Raw genomic sequence first — 20,135 nt, 5'->3', positions numbered from 1 at the left:
TAAATATTTACATACTTGATCGATTCTAAATGATTGCATGATACTTGAATAATCAATAAATGTTTATAAGTGGAAAGTTTGAAACTGCACAGAAGAACAATTATACCTCATCACTGAACAAGGAATCTGTAGAATGTTTTACAATGAAAAGTATATATGTTGATCGTTCATTAAAGCGTGAAATTAATCTCAGAAAATAATAAATTATCAGACCTTGCCTCATTTTTCCTTTGGATCAACCCCACAATTCCTTTTTGTGAATGCATGGTTTTACTTTCCTTGACGAAATTGGAACGTTTTTTATTTGAAGTCCCTATCTCCTATGGTTCAAAAGTTATGGGAAAAAGTGTAAAAAGCTATTTTTAGCATATAGGTCACAGTCAAGGTCACAAGATCATTGACCTTGTCGTTTTTTGAAAGGACTTTATCGATGGAGTATGCATACCAAATATGAAGTCCCTATCTCCTATGGCTCAAAAGTTATGACAAACAGTGTAAAAAGCTATTTTTAGCATATAGGTCACAGTCAAGGTCACAAATTCATTGACCTTGATGTCATTTGAAAGGACTCTATTAGTGGAGTATGCATACCAAATATGAAGTCTCTATCTCTTATTGTTCAAAAGGTAGGGCGAAGGTTAAAGTTGACAACAGACAGAAAGACAAACAGACAGGACAAAAAAATATACGCCCGGGATCCATCGATCAGGGCGCATAAAAATAACCCTTACAGAAAAAAACTAATGGAAACTTATATGTGTTTTATTAGCTCTTCTGAGCCAAAGGCTCAAAGAGCTAATGCTATGGCCATTTGTGCGGTGTGCTGTGTGCGTTAACTTTTTAAGATATGGGCCATAACTCAAGAACCCCTTGGCCAATCATTGTCAAATTTGTTACAGGGTATCCTTGGCCCAAGGGCTACCATTTATACTAAAACAAGGGTTGGGACCCGAAAACAAGGGGAGATAATCAGGAAAATAGAACCAAAAGTACTGGTTGCTAAAAAATCTTCTCCAGAACCACCAGGCAGATTTTCACCAAACTTGCAAACAAGGTTCAGGATATGTTGAAGATTAAAAGTTGTTCAAGGCATGACCCTTGGGCAAAGGGCGTGGTCTCAAGGTCACTTCAAAGTTAACCAAAATTTACACTTAATAAAAACGTTGATATTTTGCTTACTGTAAACACTAGGATCATCAAATCTTGTAAGTTGATGCATCTTAGGACTTCACATCATGTTAACACAAAAATAGGTCACGGTGACCTACTTCTTAAATTTTACGGGCTTTTGTTTTCAATTGATTTGGAGGCATATTTTGGACACTTTAAGGCCTATGATCATCAAACTTTGTCAGTTAATGCATCTTGGCTCCTTAAACAAGGTCAACTTAAAAGTAGGTCACCGTGACCTACTTTTTGAATTTTATGACTTATCTTTTTTAAAACATTAAATCCCATTATTTCAGATACTGAGAGGTTTAGCTTCACCAAATCTTGTAAGCTGATGCATCTTGGGGCCTTAAAACATATTTATGAAAAAGTAGGTCACTGTGACCTACTTTTTGAATTTTGCAGGCATTTGTTTTCAAATTGTTTCATATTTTGAATACTTTCAGATGTATGATCATCAAACTTTGTCAGTTGATGCATCTTGGATGTCGGAAAATGTTGACCAAAAAGTAGGTCACGGTGACCTACTTTTGACATTTTATGGCTATATTTCAGTATCTTAGGTATTTTTTGGCTTAGAATCATCAAACTTTGTCAGTTGATGCAACTTGGGTTTTCGGAACATATCAACCAAAAAGTAGGTCACTGTGACCTAGTTTTGAATTTTATGGCTATATTTACTTATCCTGGGTACTTATTGGCCTAGAATTGTCAAATGTTGTCAGTTAAGGCATCTTGGGTTTTCGGAGAATGTCAATCAAAAAGTAGGTCATGGTGACCTACTTTTGACATTTTATGGCTCTATTAAGTATTCTCAGGTACTTTTTGGCTTATAATCATCAAACTTTGTCAGTTGATACAACTTGGGTTTTAGGAGAATGTCGACCAAAAAATAGGTCACTGTGACCTAGTTTTGACATTTTATGGCTATATTTCAGTATCTTAGGTACTTTTTGGCTTAGAATCATCAAACTTTGTCAGTTGATGCAACTTGGGTTTTAGGAACATATCAACCAAAAAGTAGGTCACTGTGACCTAGTTTTGAATTTTATGACTATATTTACTAATCCTGGGTACTTATTGGCCTAGAATTGCCAAACGTTGTCACTTAAGGCATCTTGGGTTTCCGGAGTTTGTCAATCAAAAAATAGGTCATGGTGACCTACTTTTGACATGTTATGGCTATATTTAAGTATTCTCAGGTACTTTTTGGCTTATAATCATAAAACTTTGTCAGTTGATCCGACTTGGATTTTAGAAGAATGTCGACAAAAAAGTAGGTCACTGTGACCTAGTTTTGACATTTTATGGTTATAATTCAGTATCTTAGGTACTTTTTGGCTTAGAATCATCAAACTTTGTCAGTTGATGCAACTTGGGTTTTCGGAACATGTCAACAAAAAAGTAGGTCACTGTGACCTTGTTTTGAATTTTATGGCTATATTTACTTATCTTGGGTACTTATTGGCCTAGAATTGTCAAACCTTGTCAGTTGAGGCATCTTGGGTTTTCGGGAATGTCGACCAAAAAGTAAGTCACAATGACCTACTTTTGATTATCTCAGGTACTTATTGGCTTAGAATCATGAAACATTGTCAGTTGATGCATCTTGGGTTTTCGGAAAATATTGACCAAAAAGTAAGTCATGGCGACCTATTTTTGACATTTTATTGCTTTATTTAAGTATCTCTGGTACTTATTGGCGTAGAATCATCAAACTCTGATAGTTGATGCATCTTTGGTCCTCGGAGAATGTCAACCATAAGAAGATCACAGTGACCTACTTTATTATTTAAGGTACTTATTGGCTTAGAACCATCAATCTTTGTCAATTAATGCATCTTGAGTCCTCAGAAAGTTTCAAATCAAAAAGTAGGTCACCATGTTCTACTTATGGTATTTTATAGCTATACTGAAATATCTTCAGTCCTAACTGGCAAAGAATCATTAAACTTTGTCAGTTCATGCATCTTAGGATACTTAGAGTAAGAGGCTTCAAATAGAAGTGATAGATTGTACAATTTATCAGAAGAGTGATTCAAGGCCCTTGGGCCTCTTGTAATCCACTTATTAGCAACTTATGAGTCACTTATAAATTTTGAAATTTACTTATAAGTGTACTATAAGTCAAAGTAAGTATAAGTGAGGAACGGATTTCGTTAATACTTCACTTATAAGTAAAGATGAGCTACATATCAGTGAATATTTCACCTATACCTCACTTATAAGTAAAGATCAGTATGGTATGAGTGAAGTATAAGTGTGAACTTAGAATTTTTACCCTATACTAGACTTCTCTCAAGGAGCATTCAGTTCAGTTCAGTTCAGTTGTGGATTTCCCTCCTATGTATAAGGAGCACCCGAGAAGGTTGTTTATGTTAATGCTTAGGAGCATTATGGGTATTCAAGGTAGCCAATCAGAAAGTTTGTCTCTGTAGAGATCAGTAACAAGAATTTGAAACCAAGTTTGTGTCTGTGAAAGGATGTTGGAGATTTTAGATTTATTTTGAGTATGCCTTCACATCAGGTACAACAAGTAGGTTCTATTTACATCATCTCTCCACTTTAACTTCCTTTGCCTGAAATTTTGAATCAATTGACTCAGTTGCTTTCAGATTTCATAAATTTGAAGAAGCCTCAAGGTCATTAAATCTTGTTGCTTTTTGTTCAACATTTTTGTTTGTAAACTGAATTAATATGTTAAGTTTGCATCATCAAAGAAATGTCATATGAAAGTGATTTTTTCTATAAAATTTTTACTTGATTATTTTATTTTTGGAAGTTCTGTTCTTAGCTAGATCTTACAGGTAGTGTTGTACTTCACTTATAAGTGAATTATAGTTGACTAATACTTGATAAAGTATTAAAGGGTTAATGCTTGACTTATAAGTTACTTATATTCGCTTATAAGTGACTATACTTGCATAAAGCATAAGTAGCTAATACTGGCTTATAAGTCACTTATAGGTCAAGCAGCTCATTTGCATATAAAATCCTAATGAGTAACATATTAGTCACTTATAAGTTAAATGTATCAGTGAAGTGTAGGTCCAGAATAAACAACTTATAAGTAAAAGAGTAAATCACTTATAAGTCACTTTAACTTATCAGAAATTTCTGTAAGGGAAGAAGAAAAAGAAACTGTAGAATCACTACATTCAAGTAACAGCTTTTTAGCTTACCTCAGCCGAAGGCAGTGTAGATTTAATTTTGTTCCAATTATGACCCCCAGGGGTAGGGCAGGGCCAAAATGGCCAACCAAAGTTTTAAATAGAAATATATAGCCATAATTGATCATATTTAATACATGGAAGCATTCTCAGGTAGTGTTTTACATAGAAATATGTAGGAATATTCTTTAAAAATCTTCTTCTCAAAAATGACATATTAGCCATAATTAATCATACATATATGAGAGCATCCTCAGGTAGTTTAGATTCGATTTTGTTCGAATCATGACCCCCGGGGGTAGGGTGGGGCCAAAATTGTCAACCAAAGTTTTACATAGAAATACGAGGATTGATCCAAAAGTAATGTCACAACTTCGATAAAATTGCTTCTAGTTGACATAATATAACACACTTATATATGTTGGAAGCTATATTTATTTCAAATCAGTTCTGAAAAATTCAAATAAAAATGCTTTATACCTTTCAAAATATTAAATTTTACACCATGTGCCATTAGGGAAGTTACCTGACGGATAAAAATGCTTTATAGCTTTTAAAATATTGAATTATAAACCATATGCGATTAGGGAAGTCGCCGCACCTAAATAACGTCGTATGACGGATACGTGACGTCATACATGTTCAATTTAACGCTTCCCTTTTGTTCCATTAAAAATATTTGAGATTCACAAACACATTTTCACATTTCACTTTCTTTAAGAGTTATTGGCACCAATTGTAAACTCATTCTATTTTAAAATTTAGTTCTCTATAAAAAAAAGTCTTTGAGCATTAAGATAAGACAAACTTAAAGTTTCTCATATCGTTCTGTTTTTGACAAAGTCAGACACCATTGAACGTTTCCAACTGACCTTCTATCTTTCGTTCTTCCTGTCCTCTGCAGATCAATCCATGACCCATGACCTGCCCAAAATCACTGAAACCATTTACAACAAGTCACTTATTAAATTCTTTCCTCTGTGAGTCTGATTTTTCATTGTAATTGTCCCTACTGGCGATTTCCCGATATTAAAAGAAAAACATTATAGCTCATTTCAGCGTTTTATTCCATTTCGAATTTTACTTTTTCAATACATCAGATTAAAAAACAATGTCATGGACCCAAAATAGCATTGATGTCATTAAATTTTTGATTAACGACTAGAAAATATCGTAAGTATTGTCTTTTAAAATATTGGGCGATTATTCCCCATTTCAGATGTTTTTTTATGTGTTTGCTTTTTTTCCATTCTAACATTATACACTTTAAAACGTGACATTTAGTTGTGACGCGGCGACACCCCATTTGTTTAATGTTTTAAACGTCTATAAAATATATTTTTTGAAACATTATTGAATGAAATTTTGTAATTTTGATTAGATTTATTTTTATGCATTTTTTGGTACATAATATTTGATACTACGATGCCAAATATAAAAGATATGAACACAGTGACATTACTTTTGAATCAACCCTCGTATACAGGATAATTCTGCAAAAATATTCTTCTCAAGAATACCAAAGCCATAATTGATTATATTTATATGGAAGCATCCTCAGGTAGTGTAGATTCAAGTTTGTTCAAATCATGACACCCCGGGGTAGGGCAGGGCAAAAATGGCTGACCAAAGTTTTACATAGAAATATATGGGGAAACTCTTTAAAAATATTCTTCTCAAGAATAGCAAAGCCATATTCATCAATTAAATCAATATGTGTTTATCAATTTAATTCGAAATTCCTTCGAATACAAGTACTTTGTGCAATTCTTGCCCCACAGTTTAATTTTAAATGATGGAGAACCCTGCATTATTTCTTTGAAAATTTCATGGCTCCATGGTCAGGAGTTCTGGTGTTAGTGTGGGGCTTAATTGATATTCTTGTGAAATGCATTCTTTGTAAATCTTTTCTGCTTCTGGCTATTAACGTAATGAATTAAATATATAGTTATGATGACGAAAAGTGCTTCTCCCAAATCTGTGAATTTCATTGCCCCTTGGTAAGGTGTTTTGGTGTTAGGGTGGGGCTCTAATGATTATATAAATGTAGTGAAAATGCATGAATTCTTTGAAAAATTTCTCTTCTGCTCCTGGGTATTAAGCTGATTAACTAAGTTCATAGTAATAAGAAGGAAATGTTTATTTTTCCAAAATTATGAATTTCATGGGCCCCTTGGTTAGGGGTTCCATGGAGGGTGCCTCCTCTTTGAAAAATGGAGGGTATATTGCTTTGCTGCTGTCTGTTGATTAGTCTGCCTGTCGATCCATCATCTGTTTACTTTTTTTTTCGCAGTTGTTACACACATTGAAATAAAATTTTATATACAAATTTATCATAAGAATTTCTAGGTCAGGTTCTGTTTGGGATACAATTGAGCAATTTTGGATAGAGTTATGCACCTTGGACTTAGAAAAATTCCAATTATTTGGGGGCGGGGGAGAATAAGTGTTTTACAAACATCTCTTGTTTATTATTTACTGAAAAAAAAGATTTTTAAATGGTCTACTCTGCTTCTGGGTATTATGCAGATGCAGCAAATACATATTTATGATAGAGAAAAGTTTCTCTTCCCATATTGTGAAATTCATGGTCTCTGGGTCAAGGGTTCCATGTGTGTTTGTGCGGGGAATGGGGGGGGGGGGGCTTATTTATTATTTTCTGAATAAAAATTAAGTGCTATTGAAATATTTTTTTCCAATTCTCCTTGGTATATGTATTATTTAAACAAACTCAATACATACATATAGTTATAATGAGACTCCTGAACTTGCAATTAATTGATTAATTAGCAAAATTGCATAAAACCTTTGAAAATTCCTCCTCTGTCCCTGAGTTGTAAGCAAACAAACTAAACAATGTTAAATGCAACTATCTTTATATATATTAAGAAACAAAGTGAAAATAAAAGTTTGGATTAAATGAGCAAAACATGCTCAAAGTCAGATTTGTCCCTGGAAAGCATTGTAAAAGATTGACCTAATGATTATTTCTATGATTAAAAAAAAATGTGCTTGTATGAATAATATGTATCATTTTTTGCAATGGGGTGTTAGAGTCGCTAGTAAAAGATTTATGAATGACAAAAGATTAGATACACTTGTTTTATACTGTATTAAAGTGAGCAGAGAGCAAGTGTGTCTTATTGTCATAAGTAACAAGTGGCAAAAAGCCACGTTGTATACCAAAGTCTGCGTGTTCTGAATTGCAGCACCGGGCAATGACAAAACGTATTTGTAAAAATTGAATACCTTACACAAAAAGACAAGTGTCAATTTTATATTGTGCATTCGTTTCCATCCCTGTAAGATTTCGGGAAAAAAAACAGTATAATGCAAAGGAATTTTTACTATTTATCAATTTCTTCTTTTACAGTGGCTGATGATGACTCACCATTGAAGTCATTTATCAGGATAAACGCTGCAGATTTGAAACCAGACCCGGGCAGTGCAACTGACATCTCCGACACAAATGAACAAGAAGACAATTTGGAGCAAGGAAGTACTGGTAAAAACTCTGAAGTAGTTTATAGCCGAGAAGAAAAGAAAGAAGAAAACGTTGAGAGGTCCATTTCTCCAACTGAAGGCAAAGAAGAACAAAATACAGTTGAGACAATGGCCAGTGTTCTCTCCTCAGAAGCACAAGAAATGTTGAAGGATGAAATTTTCCAAAAAATCTTGTCTGAAAAAGAAAAATTCCCAACTGTAAGCTTGCTGGATTTTGCTGGGCAGTTAGCTTATTATGCTCGTCACCAAATTTACGTAACACCAAAGGCCTTCTTTATTCTTGTGCTGGACATGACTAAGAGGTTTGAAGATGTTGTAGATAAAGAGAAAGATAACCAAGAAGGATCAATCTTTTCCGTTTGGACTTACAGAGGTAAGACACTTATAAAATGTCAGATTTTTTAAGGTAGTTACCGGTATTAAGTTTACGCATCCATTTGTAGTTTTGTTCATCGACAATACACATTTATTTATCATTTTGTTTAGTAGCATGTTTCATTGAAATTGGTCTAGTGGTTCTTGAGTAGAAGATGAAATTGTGAAAACTATTACAACAACAACAATGACAAACAACGGACAATTTTTTATCAGAAAAACTGACCATGACCCTAGATGATTCTCACAAGTTCAAGGTCACTAGCAGAAAATGTTTAAATCCTTGTCCAGGCCATATCTTTGTAATGGAGAATAACTGGGAGCTCATACTTGATACAAACTTTAATTTGCTTGTCATGATCTGCGGGTGTGTTCTGACCTTGAACTTGGTCTTTTTCAGCGAGTTTAAGGTCACCAGCAAAAAACGGTATATTAAGCTTGTCCAGGTTAAAACTTTGTAATGAAATTTCATTGGAAGATCATTTTTGATACACAGACTATTAACTATCCATGGATGTTCATTTGCTTGACCCAAGGTTAATAAAACAAATTCAAGATCACTGGTAAAAAAAAATTTTAAGATTCACAAGAGGTCTATGATTTTCTAAAGGATAAATTTTTCATTTCTGTATTTTACCTACAGAGTACCAGACTGTGTCCATTTTAGCAAAGGTTTCTTTTATTTCAAGGTCAATTATACAAAATTTAAATAGAAACTTTTAAAAAGATTGTATGGGGATAATTTTTTGTGAGCTTGCTAACATTACCTTAAGTTCAAAATTGATTTTTATATCTATGTAAACCTTTGACCTCTTTCTGTGGTCTCATAACCTGGGCCATTATTTTCATAATTTGAATCTCAGAACGTACTCCTAAGCGAAATCATAAATGGTGGCAAGTTTCATGTACTGTTATGTTTTATTTAAAAAATAACAACCAATGAAATTTTTCTTTCTTATATTAAAATTAATCAGTTAATGCTAAATGGGACCGTTCAACAATCAAATGGGGTTATTTTGTATGAGATGATGATCCCATTGGGTAATCATTCGTGACGGGTATCATCACATGTCAGTTGTGGTGGGTATAGGTTCATTTCTTTGGATGTGACCCATAAACTGTCCGTCAGTAGCCAGGAACGCGGATAGGTTAAGGACTCCCAAATGCAAAGGTATATCAGTCTATGCAGATCTTCCGGCAAACGATTATGACATCATGGTGAAACCGTACAAATAATATTCTTTTTCTTACACTCTTGTATACTGTGATTTCTCATAATTATTGAAAACATAAATTGCTGTGTAACTTATCTTGTCATTATAACTCTTTTTAAATGTAAAATCGAAGCCAACTTGATCTCGCTATACTGACAGTGATGACATCATAGACTAGTTTGACATGCAGTTTCTGTGTACTTGAGACGCAGATCCGGCTATTATTGCAATTTGTAAAAATGAAAAAACAAATTAAGCGTGATCTGACTAAAATTGAGTCATATTTTGAATACATTACTCAATTTTTCAAAGTAATTGAATTTATAATGAATAGGTCTCTTATAAAGCCGCAGTCATGCACTTAAACATACTACAATCACAGGCACAACCCCTCGAAAATCTCAAGAGTTCAACCATATCCGCTAAACTATAAATTATGATATTTTATACACATGTAGCTACATGTGTATAAAATATCATAATTTATTATTAACCCTACCATTTTCAAAAGTGCTTGGAGTAAGTTGTGCACTGTTGGTTTTTTTCGTAATTTTACATTATTTTAATGCGTATAATGTAAATTTACGAAGTTTTTCAAAAGACAGCTAAATTTGAAATAATTCCCGGGCATGGGGAAGTTGCTCCCAGCATTTTTCAGGTTAAGGAATTTGTCTTAAAGGAAACGCAATCAATTTCATAGTGAAAAATCACTTTTGCCGAACTCGGTTGAGACCCCATATATGCATATGTTTTTAGTACAATTCCCATTAAATGGAAACTCATGCTAACAGAAAAGATATCAACATTTTATTGATTTTCTTGGAATATTTTAAGGCACATTTCCTATGAGCTGCCTTAACCTAGCTAGGAATTATGAATCTGTTTTCAGAGGGTTTAACCATTGAAATGGACTTAACTTGTCTTCATTTGCTACAGTGTATTTGCCTTTAGAAGTACACTGCACTTTGATACATTTTTAAGCTCTTCTGAGCCAAAGGCTCAAAGAGCTAATGCTATGGCCATTTGTGCGGTGTGCCTTAACTTTTTAGAATATGCGCCATAACTCAAGAACCCCTTGGCCAATCAGTACCAAATTTGTCACAGGGTATCATTGGCCCAAGGGCTACCATTTATACTAAAATAAGGGTTGGGACCCTAAAACAAGGGGAGAGAATCAGGAATACAAAACCAAAAGTACTGGTTGCTAAAAAATCATCTTCTCCAGAACCACCAGGCAGATTTTCACCAAATTTACATACAAGGATCAGGATATGTTGAAGATTAAAAATTGTTCAAGGCATGACCCTAGGGCAAAGGGCGTGGTCTCAAGGTCACTTCAAAGTTGACCTAAATTTACATTTAATAAAAACGTGTATATTTTTCTTACTATAAAGACTAGGATCATCAAATCTTGTAAGTTGATGCATCTTACAATTTCACATCATATTCACTCAAAAGTAGGTCACGGTGACCTACTTTTTAAATTTTGCAGGGATTTGTTTTCAAATTGATTTGAAGGCATATTTTGGACACTTTAAGGCCTATGATCATCAAACTTTGACAGTTGATGCATCTTGGATCCTTGAACAATGTCAACTTAAAAGTAGGTCACCATGACCTACTTTTTAAACTTAATGACTTATCCTTTTAAAAACATTAAATCCCATCATTTCAGACACTGGGAGGTTTAGAATCATCAAATCTTGTACTTTGAGACCTTAAAACATAATTATGAAAAAGTAGGTCACTGTGACCTACTTTTTAAATTTTGCCAACATTTGTTTTCAAATTGTTTAAAATGCATATTTTGATAACCATTAGACCTACGAGCAACAAACTTGGTCAGTAGATGCATCTTGGGTCTTTGAAAAATGTCAACCAAAATGTAGGTCACGATGACCTACTTTCGACATTTTGTGGCTATATTTAAGTATCTTAGGTATTTATTGGCTTAGAATCATCAAACTTTGTGAGTAAATGCATATTTAGTTTTCGGAGAGTGACGATCAAAAAGTAGGTCATGGTGACCTACTTTTGACATTTTATGGCTTTATTTAAGTATCTCTGGTACTTCTTGGCTTAGAATCATCAAACTTTGTGAGTTCATGCATATTAGGTTTTCGGAGAGTGACGACCAAAAAGTAGGTCACGGTGACCTTCTTTTGACATTTTGTGGCTATAATAAAGTATCTCAGACTCTGGTACTTATTGACCTGAAATCATCAAACTTTGTCAGTTGATGCATCTTGCGTTTTCGGAGAATGTCGACCAAAAAGTAGGTCACAGTGACCTACTCTGAATATCTCAGGTACGTATTAGCTTAGAATCATGAAACTTTGTCAGTTTAGGCACTTTGGGTTTTCGGAGAACGTCGACCAAAAAGTAGGTCATTGTGACCTACTTTTGACATTTTATGGCTATATTTAATTATCTGGTGTTTATTGGCTCGGAATCCTCAAACTTTGTCAGTTGAGGCATCTTTTGGTTTCATTGAATGTCCAACAAGAAGAAGGTCACAGTGACCTACTTTTGAATATCTCAGGTACTTATTGGCTTAGAATAAGTAAATTTTCTCAGTTTAGGCTTCTTGGGTGTTTGGATTACGTCGACCAAAAAGTAGGTCACCGTGACCTACTTTTGACATATGATGGCTTTATTTAATTATCTCTAGAACTAATTGGCTTAGAATTGTCAAACTTTATCAGATGATGCATCTTGGGTTTTAAGAGAATGTTGACCAAAAAGTAGGTCATGGTGACCTACTTTTGAAAATCTCAGGTACTTATTTAATTAGAATCATCAGTATTTGTCAATTAATGTATCTTGAGTACTCAGAAAATTTCAATCAAAAGGTAGGTCACTGTGACCTACTTATGGTATTTTATAATTATGTTAAAAAATGGCTAAATATTATCTAACTTTGTAAGTTGATGCATTTTGGGTCTTATGATACTAATAGAGTTGTAGGCTTCTAATAGAAGTGATAGATTGTACAATTTATTAGAAGAGCAATTCAAGGCCCTTGGGCCTCTTGTTTTCAACAAAAGATTTGTCATTTAAAACGGAAGGAAGAAGATATGTAAATATTTATTTTTCAAAAATTTAAATATTGCACATTTCATAATTTATATTCTATTTAATAATTATTGATGGGTTTACAAAATATGAAGTCATATTCATATAATTCTGCTAGACTATTGTAAAACCAAAAATAAAAGTATTGATTGAAGGTCTTTTACTTTCCATGTTTTTAATATAAAGCAGTAGAGATACACACTTACCAGAGACACAGACCTGTTTGTTTTTATTAGGGTGCTAAGTTGTTCTTTTAGATTACCAAATTTTGTTTTCTTTTAGATTACTTGAAGTTTTGGATAACCTCAATCAAGACATTTGGAGGCAAAAAGGCACCACTGTTTCTTGTTGCCACACACACAGAAACAAAATCTACAGATGTAAGTAACCAGGCTAATAGAAATGTGAATTACAAAAAATAACAAACCAACATATTTTGAGAATGCACTATTACAGTTTAACTTCAAAAATACAAAAGAACCAAAATTTAATTGACAGTAAATTGTATCACATATTATATACTGTAAATGTATTATATTTAGAAGTACGATATATGGCGGAAATTGGATTTTGAACAAGTTAGTGTTGATTTGATTTGGCGCATATCATAATGCTTTTGTTATATGTGCGAGGCATATAGCGTTGTTCTTGAATTAGGCGAGATTGCTTTCCGCCAAATGTGCTTAAAAGAATACACAGCCAAATGTTTACAGTATTTTGTATTGCATCCTAAGTTTCATATAAATTGTAATTCAACAATGGATACCAGATCTACAGTGCAGTTGAAGTCAGTTTGAACTGTGCACCACTTTTTATACTGAAATACCTGTTACTGCACATTTTCAAACATCGACACATAATTAAGTTGTTTAGTTTACAAATATGAATTAATATTTTATACCTGCTTTATTTACTTCTTCAGGAAATAGAGAGGTACTTTGGGGAGTTCTGGAATGCTGTTCCAGACGAAGACAGAGATTGGTTAAGTGAGTCTCTGAATGATCGGGAATATGCAGTGGGTCTAAAGGAACTTAATGATAACACTAAAGCAATGCTAGAGTCAATGAAAAACTCCATAGTGGAATTATTTATGGATGAGAATACTACAAAAATTGAATTGCCTTCTTCATGGGCTTTAATGGAGCAGTTATTGTATGAAGGAGGCTGGAAAGTTTTGTCTCTGAGTGAAATCTCGAAACTCAACTCATCTCTTCCTTATGAATACCAAATCAAAAATGATGAAGAAATGACCAAATTTTTAAAATGTTTCCATGATAATGGTCTTCTTTTGAATTTTGGAGAAGCAGAATTGAGGGAACATGTTATAATAGATATTCAGTGGCTTGCTAATGCTTTCAGCAAGGTAATTGCTGATGAAAACCATATCAATAAAGATTGTAAAAGGAAATTAATTAAAGAGTGGAAATCCTTCAACAAAACGGGGGAACTTAAAGATAAAGTGATAAATGCACTGTGGAAAGATGAACCCTCTTTCTCGAAACATAAAAATGAAATTATGCCATACATGGAGAAACTTCAAATGCTGGTACCTTTGAATGTACTTGAAGCTGTATCAGAAGGTGGCATGTCATGGTATGTCCCATGTATGAACAAAAAGCAGTTTAAAGCTGACTTGTTTCATAATAAATGGGAATGCTCATCCATTTTGTGCTATCGATTTACTTCCTTTGCCATGTTTGTGTTCTACAGACTGGTAGCATACTGCATAAGTCTTCTAAAATGGACTGTTGCAAAAGATGAAGACAATGAAGGAAGTCTATGTCTTTATCAAACAGCAGCAGTGTTTGATCACAATGAACACACGGTTGTTGTTGGCATATGTAATGACGAAATTCAGTTACAAGTATTAAGAATCAGCCGATTAGCTGTAGACAAAGACGTATCGAATGCTATTGGAGACTCCATTGAACAGGCCTTAGAAAAATTGACAGAAACATTTCTTGGGGAAAAAAAGTTCCATAGAGGATTTAAATGTCAAAACAGTATTTGTAATGAGAAAGATCTATCTTTCACCCTGGCAAGTGAGCTCTCCAAAATTAAGGCTGAAGAAACACAATGCAAATGTCAAATTCAGGAGAAACACGTGATAAATGTACAAAGAACTCTTAGCTTCTGGGAAAAGGTAATTATCTTTCTTCCATTATACCCTTCACTCCACAAAAAAACCGAGTTGATTAGGGTATATGGGATTACCCTTTTTGTCTGTTTATTTGTATATTCATGCCATGCCCTTAGCAGAATAGTTTTTTTATTCCCTGCCATGAAAATGGCCGGGGCATATAGTGTTTGTCATGTCCGTCTTCCGTCCTTCCGTTCTTCTGTTCTTACGTCCTTTCGTCACACTTTGCGTTTAGCTCTGTTCAAAGCAAAGTTTCAAAGAAACTATCCAAGATATCTTCATCAAAATTCATATGCTGATAGATATTAATGAGAGCTATGCAACTGCATCAATATTGCTTGACCTTGACCTTTCCTTTGACCTTGCCCTCACTTTTCTCAAATAAGTGTTTAGCTCAGTATTAAACATACCATTCAAAATGGTGTTATCAAACTTCACATGTTGATACAAACTTGCATGGATGATGCATCTCAGGATGAACATTACCAGACTTGCTTCTGATGCTGGATCTGACCTACATTTTCCAGATGAGTGCCAAGGTTAAAGTTTTTGGAGCAGGTCCATTCCTGAGGAACTATAAGCCCTACCTGAACCAAACTTGCATGGGTAATGCATCTAGGGATGGACACTACCAAAATTGCTTCGGATGCTGGATCTGACCTATATTTTGTAACTATAAACCCTACCTTAACCAAACTTGCATGGATGTTGCATCTAGGGATGGACACTACCAGACTTGCTTCGGATGCTGGATCTGACCTATATTTTGATTCCCAAGTAACTATAAACCGTACCTGAACCATACTTGCATGGATGATGCATCTAGGGATGGACACTACCAGACTTGCTTCGGATGCTGGATCTGACCTTTATTTTGATTCCCAAGTAACTATAAGCTGTACCTGAACCAAACTTGCATGGATGATGCATCTAGGGATGGACACCACCAAACTTGCTTCGGATGTTTGATCTGACCTATATTTTTTTCCCCAAGTAACTATAAGCCCTACCTTGACAAAACTTGCATTGATGGACACTACCAGACTTGCTTCGGATGCTGGATCTGACCTATATTTTGATTTCCAAGTAACTATAAACCCTACCTGAACCAAATTTGCATGGATGATGCATCTAGGGATGGACAGTACCAGACTTCCTTTGGATGCTGGATCTACCTATATTTTGATTCCTTAGTAACAATAAGCCCTACCTGACTCAAACTTGCAAGGATGATGCATCTAAGGATGAACACTAACAGATTTGCTTCGGATGCGGGATCTGACCTATATTTTGATTCTCAAGTAACTATAAGCCGTACCTAAACCAAACTTGCATGGATGATGCATCTAGGGATGGACACTACCACACTTGCTTCGGATGCTGGATCTGACCTATATTTTGATTCCCAAGTAACTATAAGCTGTACCTGAACCAAATTTGCATGGGTGATGCATCTAGGGATGGACACTACCAAACTTGCTTTAGATGCTGGATCTGACCTATATTCTGATTTCCTAGTAACTATAAGCTGTACCTGAACCAAACTTGCATGGGTGATGCATCTAGGAATGGACACTACCAGACTTGCTTCGGATGCTGGATCTGACCTATATTTTGATTTCCTAGTAACTATAAGCTGTGCCTGAACCAAACTTGCATAGATGATGCATTTAGGGATGGACAATACCAGACTTGCTTCGGATGCTTGATTTGACCTATGCTTTGATTCCCAAGTAACTATAAGCCCTACCTTGACCAAACTTGCATGGATGGACACTACCAGATTTGCTTCAGATGCTGGATCTGACCTATATTTTGATTCTCAAGTAACTATAAGCTGTACTTGAAGCAAACTTGCATGGATGATGCATCTAGGGATGGACACTACCACACTTGCTTCGGATGCTGGATCTGACCTATTTTTTGATTCCCAAGTAACTATAAGCCGTACCTGGACCAAACTTGCATGGATGATGCATCTAGGGAAGGACATTACCAGACTTGTTTCGGATGCTGAATCTGACCTATATTTTCCAAACAAGCAATTTACCTGCATCACCATTCAAGATATTCTGATCAATTTTACACACCTACACATTTTTATGTTGCTTCACTAATATATCCTCGGCGGGGCATTCATGTTCTATGGACATATTTCTAGTTTTTACTCTTTTAAGCTTGATCACGTCATCAATTTAGCATTGCTGTAAAACCTATTTAATTGTATCATATTAAAAAGGTAATAAAAACTTCTTTTTTAAAAAAAACTTTTTCTCAAAGTAGAGTGTATACATTAATATTTATTTTGCTTAATTTAATTCATGTTCATATTTGATTGATTAAATTCAGGTTCATTTTGTTTCAGAAAGAAGAAAACAATACTAGCAATCGGCAAATATTGGCAGACCGATCTAGATTTGCAAAGCTTGGAATGGCAACAAACGATGTGTTAAATCAGGCATACAGAGATGTGCTTGAGTGGGAAATGCACCCTTCTTTTGTTTACAACAAAGTGAAGACCTCATCAATTTATAAAACTTTACGCTCAGATCAGGAAGATCTCTTGAAAACAGCTTCAAGCTCTGGATATAAGAATTTTGATATTTCATTGATTTATATGTTGATCAGAAATGTTTGTTCAAAGATCCCTAAGCCAACAAAAGGAAAATGGGGAGGTAACAGTTTGCCTTCAGTAGGGGAGATAAGGGTGGGTGATGATGTGGAGCGAATCAGGATAATCCGAAACTCTCTGACTGCACACGTGAGCTCAGCCTCCACCCCTCAGACAGAATTTGATGCCACCTGGTCAGTGATGTCGGATATCTGTCAAAGACTGGAAACCTTCACTGGAAAGAAATACCTGGACGATCTTAATAGCATTCAAAAACTGAATTTAAAGGAGGAAGATGAAGATGCTATTATAGAAAAAGTTAAAATGGAAAGTCAGTATGAAATGATGAAGGCAGTAATGTCCGATGTAAAAGAAATTAAAAAGAATATGGTGAAGCCTGAAACAAAAGATGCTTCAAATTAAGATTAAGATTACTACACGTAGAACGCAGTTAGGAATACATTTATAACTCAAACTATATTGAAATCACAATCCAACAAAAATGATTTATATGGGTTTTTTTTTTTAATTTTATTCACATTTACTGTTTTTTGTAAAAATACAAGACATTGGGTTGTTGGAAATTAATTTTGAGACCCTGTTAGAAAGACTTTAATTCATTTTGGTGTTTGGAGGACTCAACATTCAATACAATTTCGAGGTCTTTTAAACATGTTCATTATCATCGTCTCTAAAAGGGCTGGATAATTATTCCAAAACTGGCAGACTGAGCAGGATTTTCAAAGCCGGGAATGGTAACAAACGGCATGTTAAATCAGGCATACCGACATGTGCTTGAATGGGAAATACACCTTCCCTTCTTGATAACAAAGTAGAGACATCATCAATTTATAAAACTTTACGCTCAGATCAGGAAGATCTCTTGAAAACAGCTGCAAGCTCTGGATATAAGAATTTCGATATTTCATTGATCTATATGTTGATCAGAAATGTTTGTTCAAGGATCCCTTAGGCAGTAAGCCAGCAAAAGGAAAATGGGTAGGCAACAGTATGCCTACAGCAGGAGAGATAAGGGTGGATGATGATGTGGAGCGAATCAGGATAATCCGAAACTCTTTGACTGCACACGTGAGCTCAGCCTCCACCTCTCAGACAGAATTCGATGACACGTGGTTGATGATGTTGGATATCTGCACAAACTGGAAAACTTAAATGGAAAGAATTGCCTGGATGTCTTTAATTGCATTCAAAATCTGAGTTAAAAAGAGGAAGATGAGGATGTTATTATAGAAAAGGTTAAAATGGAAAATCAGTATGAAATGGTGAAGACAAGTATGTCAAATGTGCAAGACATCGTGTTAGAAGTGCAGGAAGTAAAAGCAGCGGTATTGAGAGCAAAAAAACTGCAAAATAAGAGTATTATTCATCGTCCTCTCTTTAGTGCATTTGAATATACACCTTTATACATGATCAAAAACAATATTGAACTCAATTTCAATTCACATTTATTTTATTTATAGGATATGGTATTGTCAAAATACCGAACATCATTTAGTTTTATATGCTGGAACGCTAAAGAAACGTAGCAACCTATCTTTAGGGATCGGAGCTTCGGGTACAGTAGAGTATATACTTACTATAACTTTGTCCTTAAAATTAAGGACATCTTTGATGTGGCAAAATCAGTCATTCAATGGTTGAATGATTTTCATTCCATTACAGGAAATTGATATTTAGCCCTCTTAACGGAAATCAAAAATAGCATGGTTAATAAAGAATTTGACAATAATTTTGATTTCGAGGGTTTGTAGCATTGTACATATGTTCCGAAAAAAAATCCTTCTTTCTTTTCTGGATGTGATGCCGATGATTCCTCCAAATAACTGAAAGCACACATTCCATTGCCTATGCTGGGAATTCTAAACTGTTTGACCAAAAAGAATACACTCCTGTTATGCAATGATGAAATTCAATAACAAATGTTGGGAAACAAACCATTATTTGTTTGAAATACGATAGATAATTTGACAGACACATTTTTTGACACAAACATTTTTCGAAAAGGATTCAAAATATCATAGATTTTCGGAATTATCTATCTCTGAATCTTGAAAGCGAACTGTCCGAAACCAAAGCTGAAGCTTAAGAAACGCAGTGCAAGTGTCAACTTCAGATGAAACATGTGATAACTGTGCAGAAGACCCTGAATTTTTTTAAAAAGGTAATTATAACATGTCATTACAGCCAACTCAAAAAATTAGTGTTTTTATACCATCAGCTTATGCATCTATCTGCTTTTCTGCACATTAATATCTATATATTTACATTTGCTATGTGTTTCTACGAAGCTAAATGTGAAATTGATTTGAAAGCTATTTTCGTGTATACTCGCACGTAGAAATATACACAGAGGAACGTGCGTTAATGTGACTCACAATAAGGCCACAGCGACGTTAGTAAAGTATAACGATATAGGACAGCGAGAAATTCAAACATTGGGTATGTTTTTGGTGCTTCCAAACATGTAAATATAAGGAATATTTTTAAGTACAGCTATTTATAAGAACCAGGCAGAAATGAAAATAAGTGATTCATGATAGTGATAGATTTTTCAAAAACTATCATATTTACATTAAGATACATCAAACTAAATACTTGATCACAGTTATAAATGGATTTCATGCATAGTTGATTAAAAAATGAATTCAATATATACTGAAACAGTCAACAATATCCATTGAAAGGTGTCTGTACGTGCAGGTGATTTTTTAAGAAAGCCCGCACTCTCCTTGAATGTGAATTATAAAATATTGAACATCTAGTATCAAAGAGTAAAAAACAATTAAACAACCCATGGGTTATTTTAAATACGGATAGATATTGTGATTTTAAATTATGTAAAAACATGAAATTCT

At 34.4% G+C, this 20,135-nt stretch overlaps 2 protein-coding genes across 2 annotated transcripts; both read left to right on the top strand.

The window, feature by feature from the left end:
• Window positions 1-6,553: 6,553 nt before the first annotated feature.
• LOC134240782 (uncharacterized) lies at window positions 6,554-13,696 on the top strand. The gene is made up of 5 exons (XM_062722862.1): window positions 6,554-6,560; window positions 7,714-8,217; window positions 12,791-12,888; window positions 13,431-13,627; window positions 13,669-13,696. Exons 1-5 carry the CDS (start codon window positions 6,554-6,556, stop codon window positions 13,694-13,696), a joined length of 834 nt encoding a protein of 277 aa, XP_062578846.1.
• Window positions 13,697-13,718: 22 nt separating this feature from the next.
• Window positions 13,719-19,752, top strand: LOC134240779 (uncharacterized). Its single transcript, XM_062722858.1, has 2 exons — window positions 13,719-14,651; window positions 17,014-19,752. The coding sequence occupies exons 1-2, from the start codon at window positions 13,755-13,757 to the stop codon at window positions 17,680-17,682; spliced, it is 1,566 nt and encodes a 521-aa protein (XP_062578842.1). The 5' UTR covers window positions 13,719-13,754; the 3' UTR covers window positions 17,683-19,752.
• The last annotated feature ends 383 nt before the right edge of the window (window positions 19,753-20,135 follow it).

Source organism: Saccostrea cucullata, unplaced genomic scaffold, assembly GCF_032062105.1.
Source record: "Saccostrea cucullata isolate Sc308-1 unplaced genomic scaffold, CSIRO_AGI_Scuc_v1 ctg11658, whole genome shotgun sequence".
NCBI classification, from domain to species: domain Eukaryota; kingdom Metazoa; phylum Mollusca; class Bivalvia; order Ostreida; family Ostreidae; genus Saccostrea; species Saccostrea cuccullata.
This window is presented reverse-complemented; position numbering and strand designations above follow the sequence as displayed.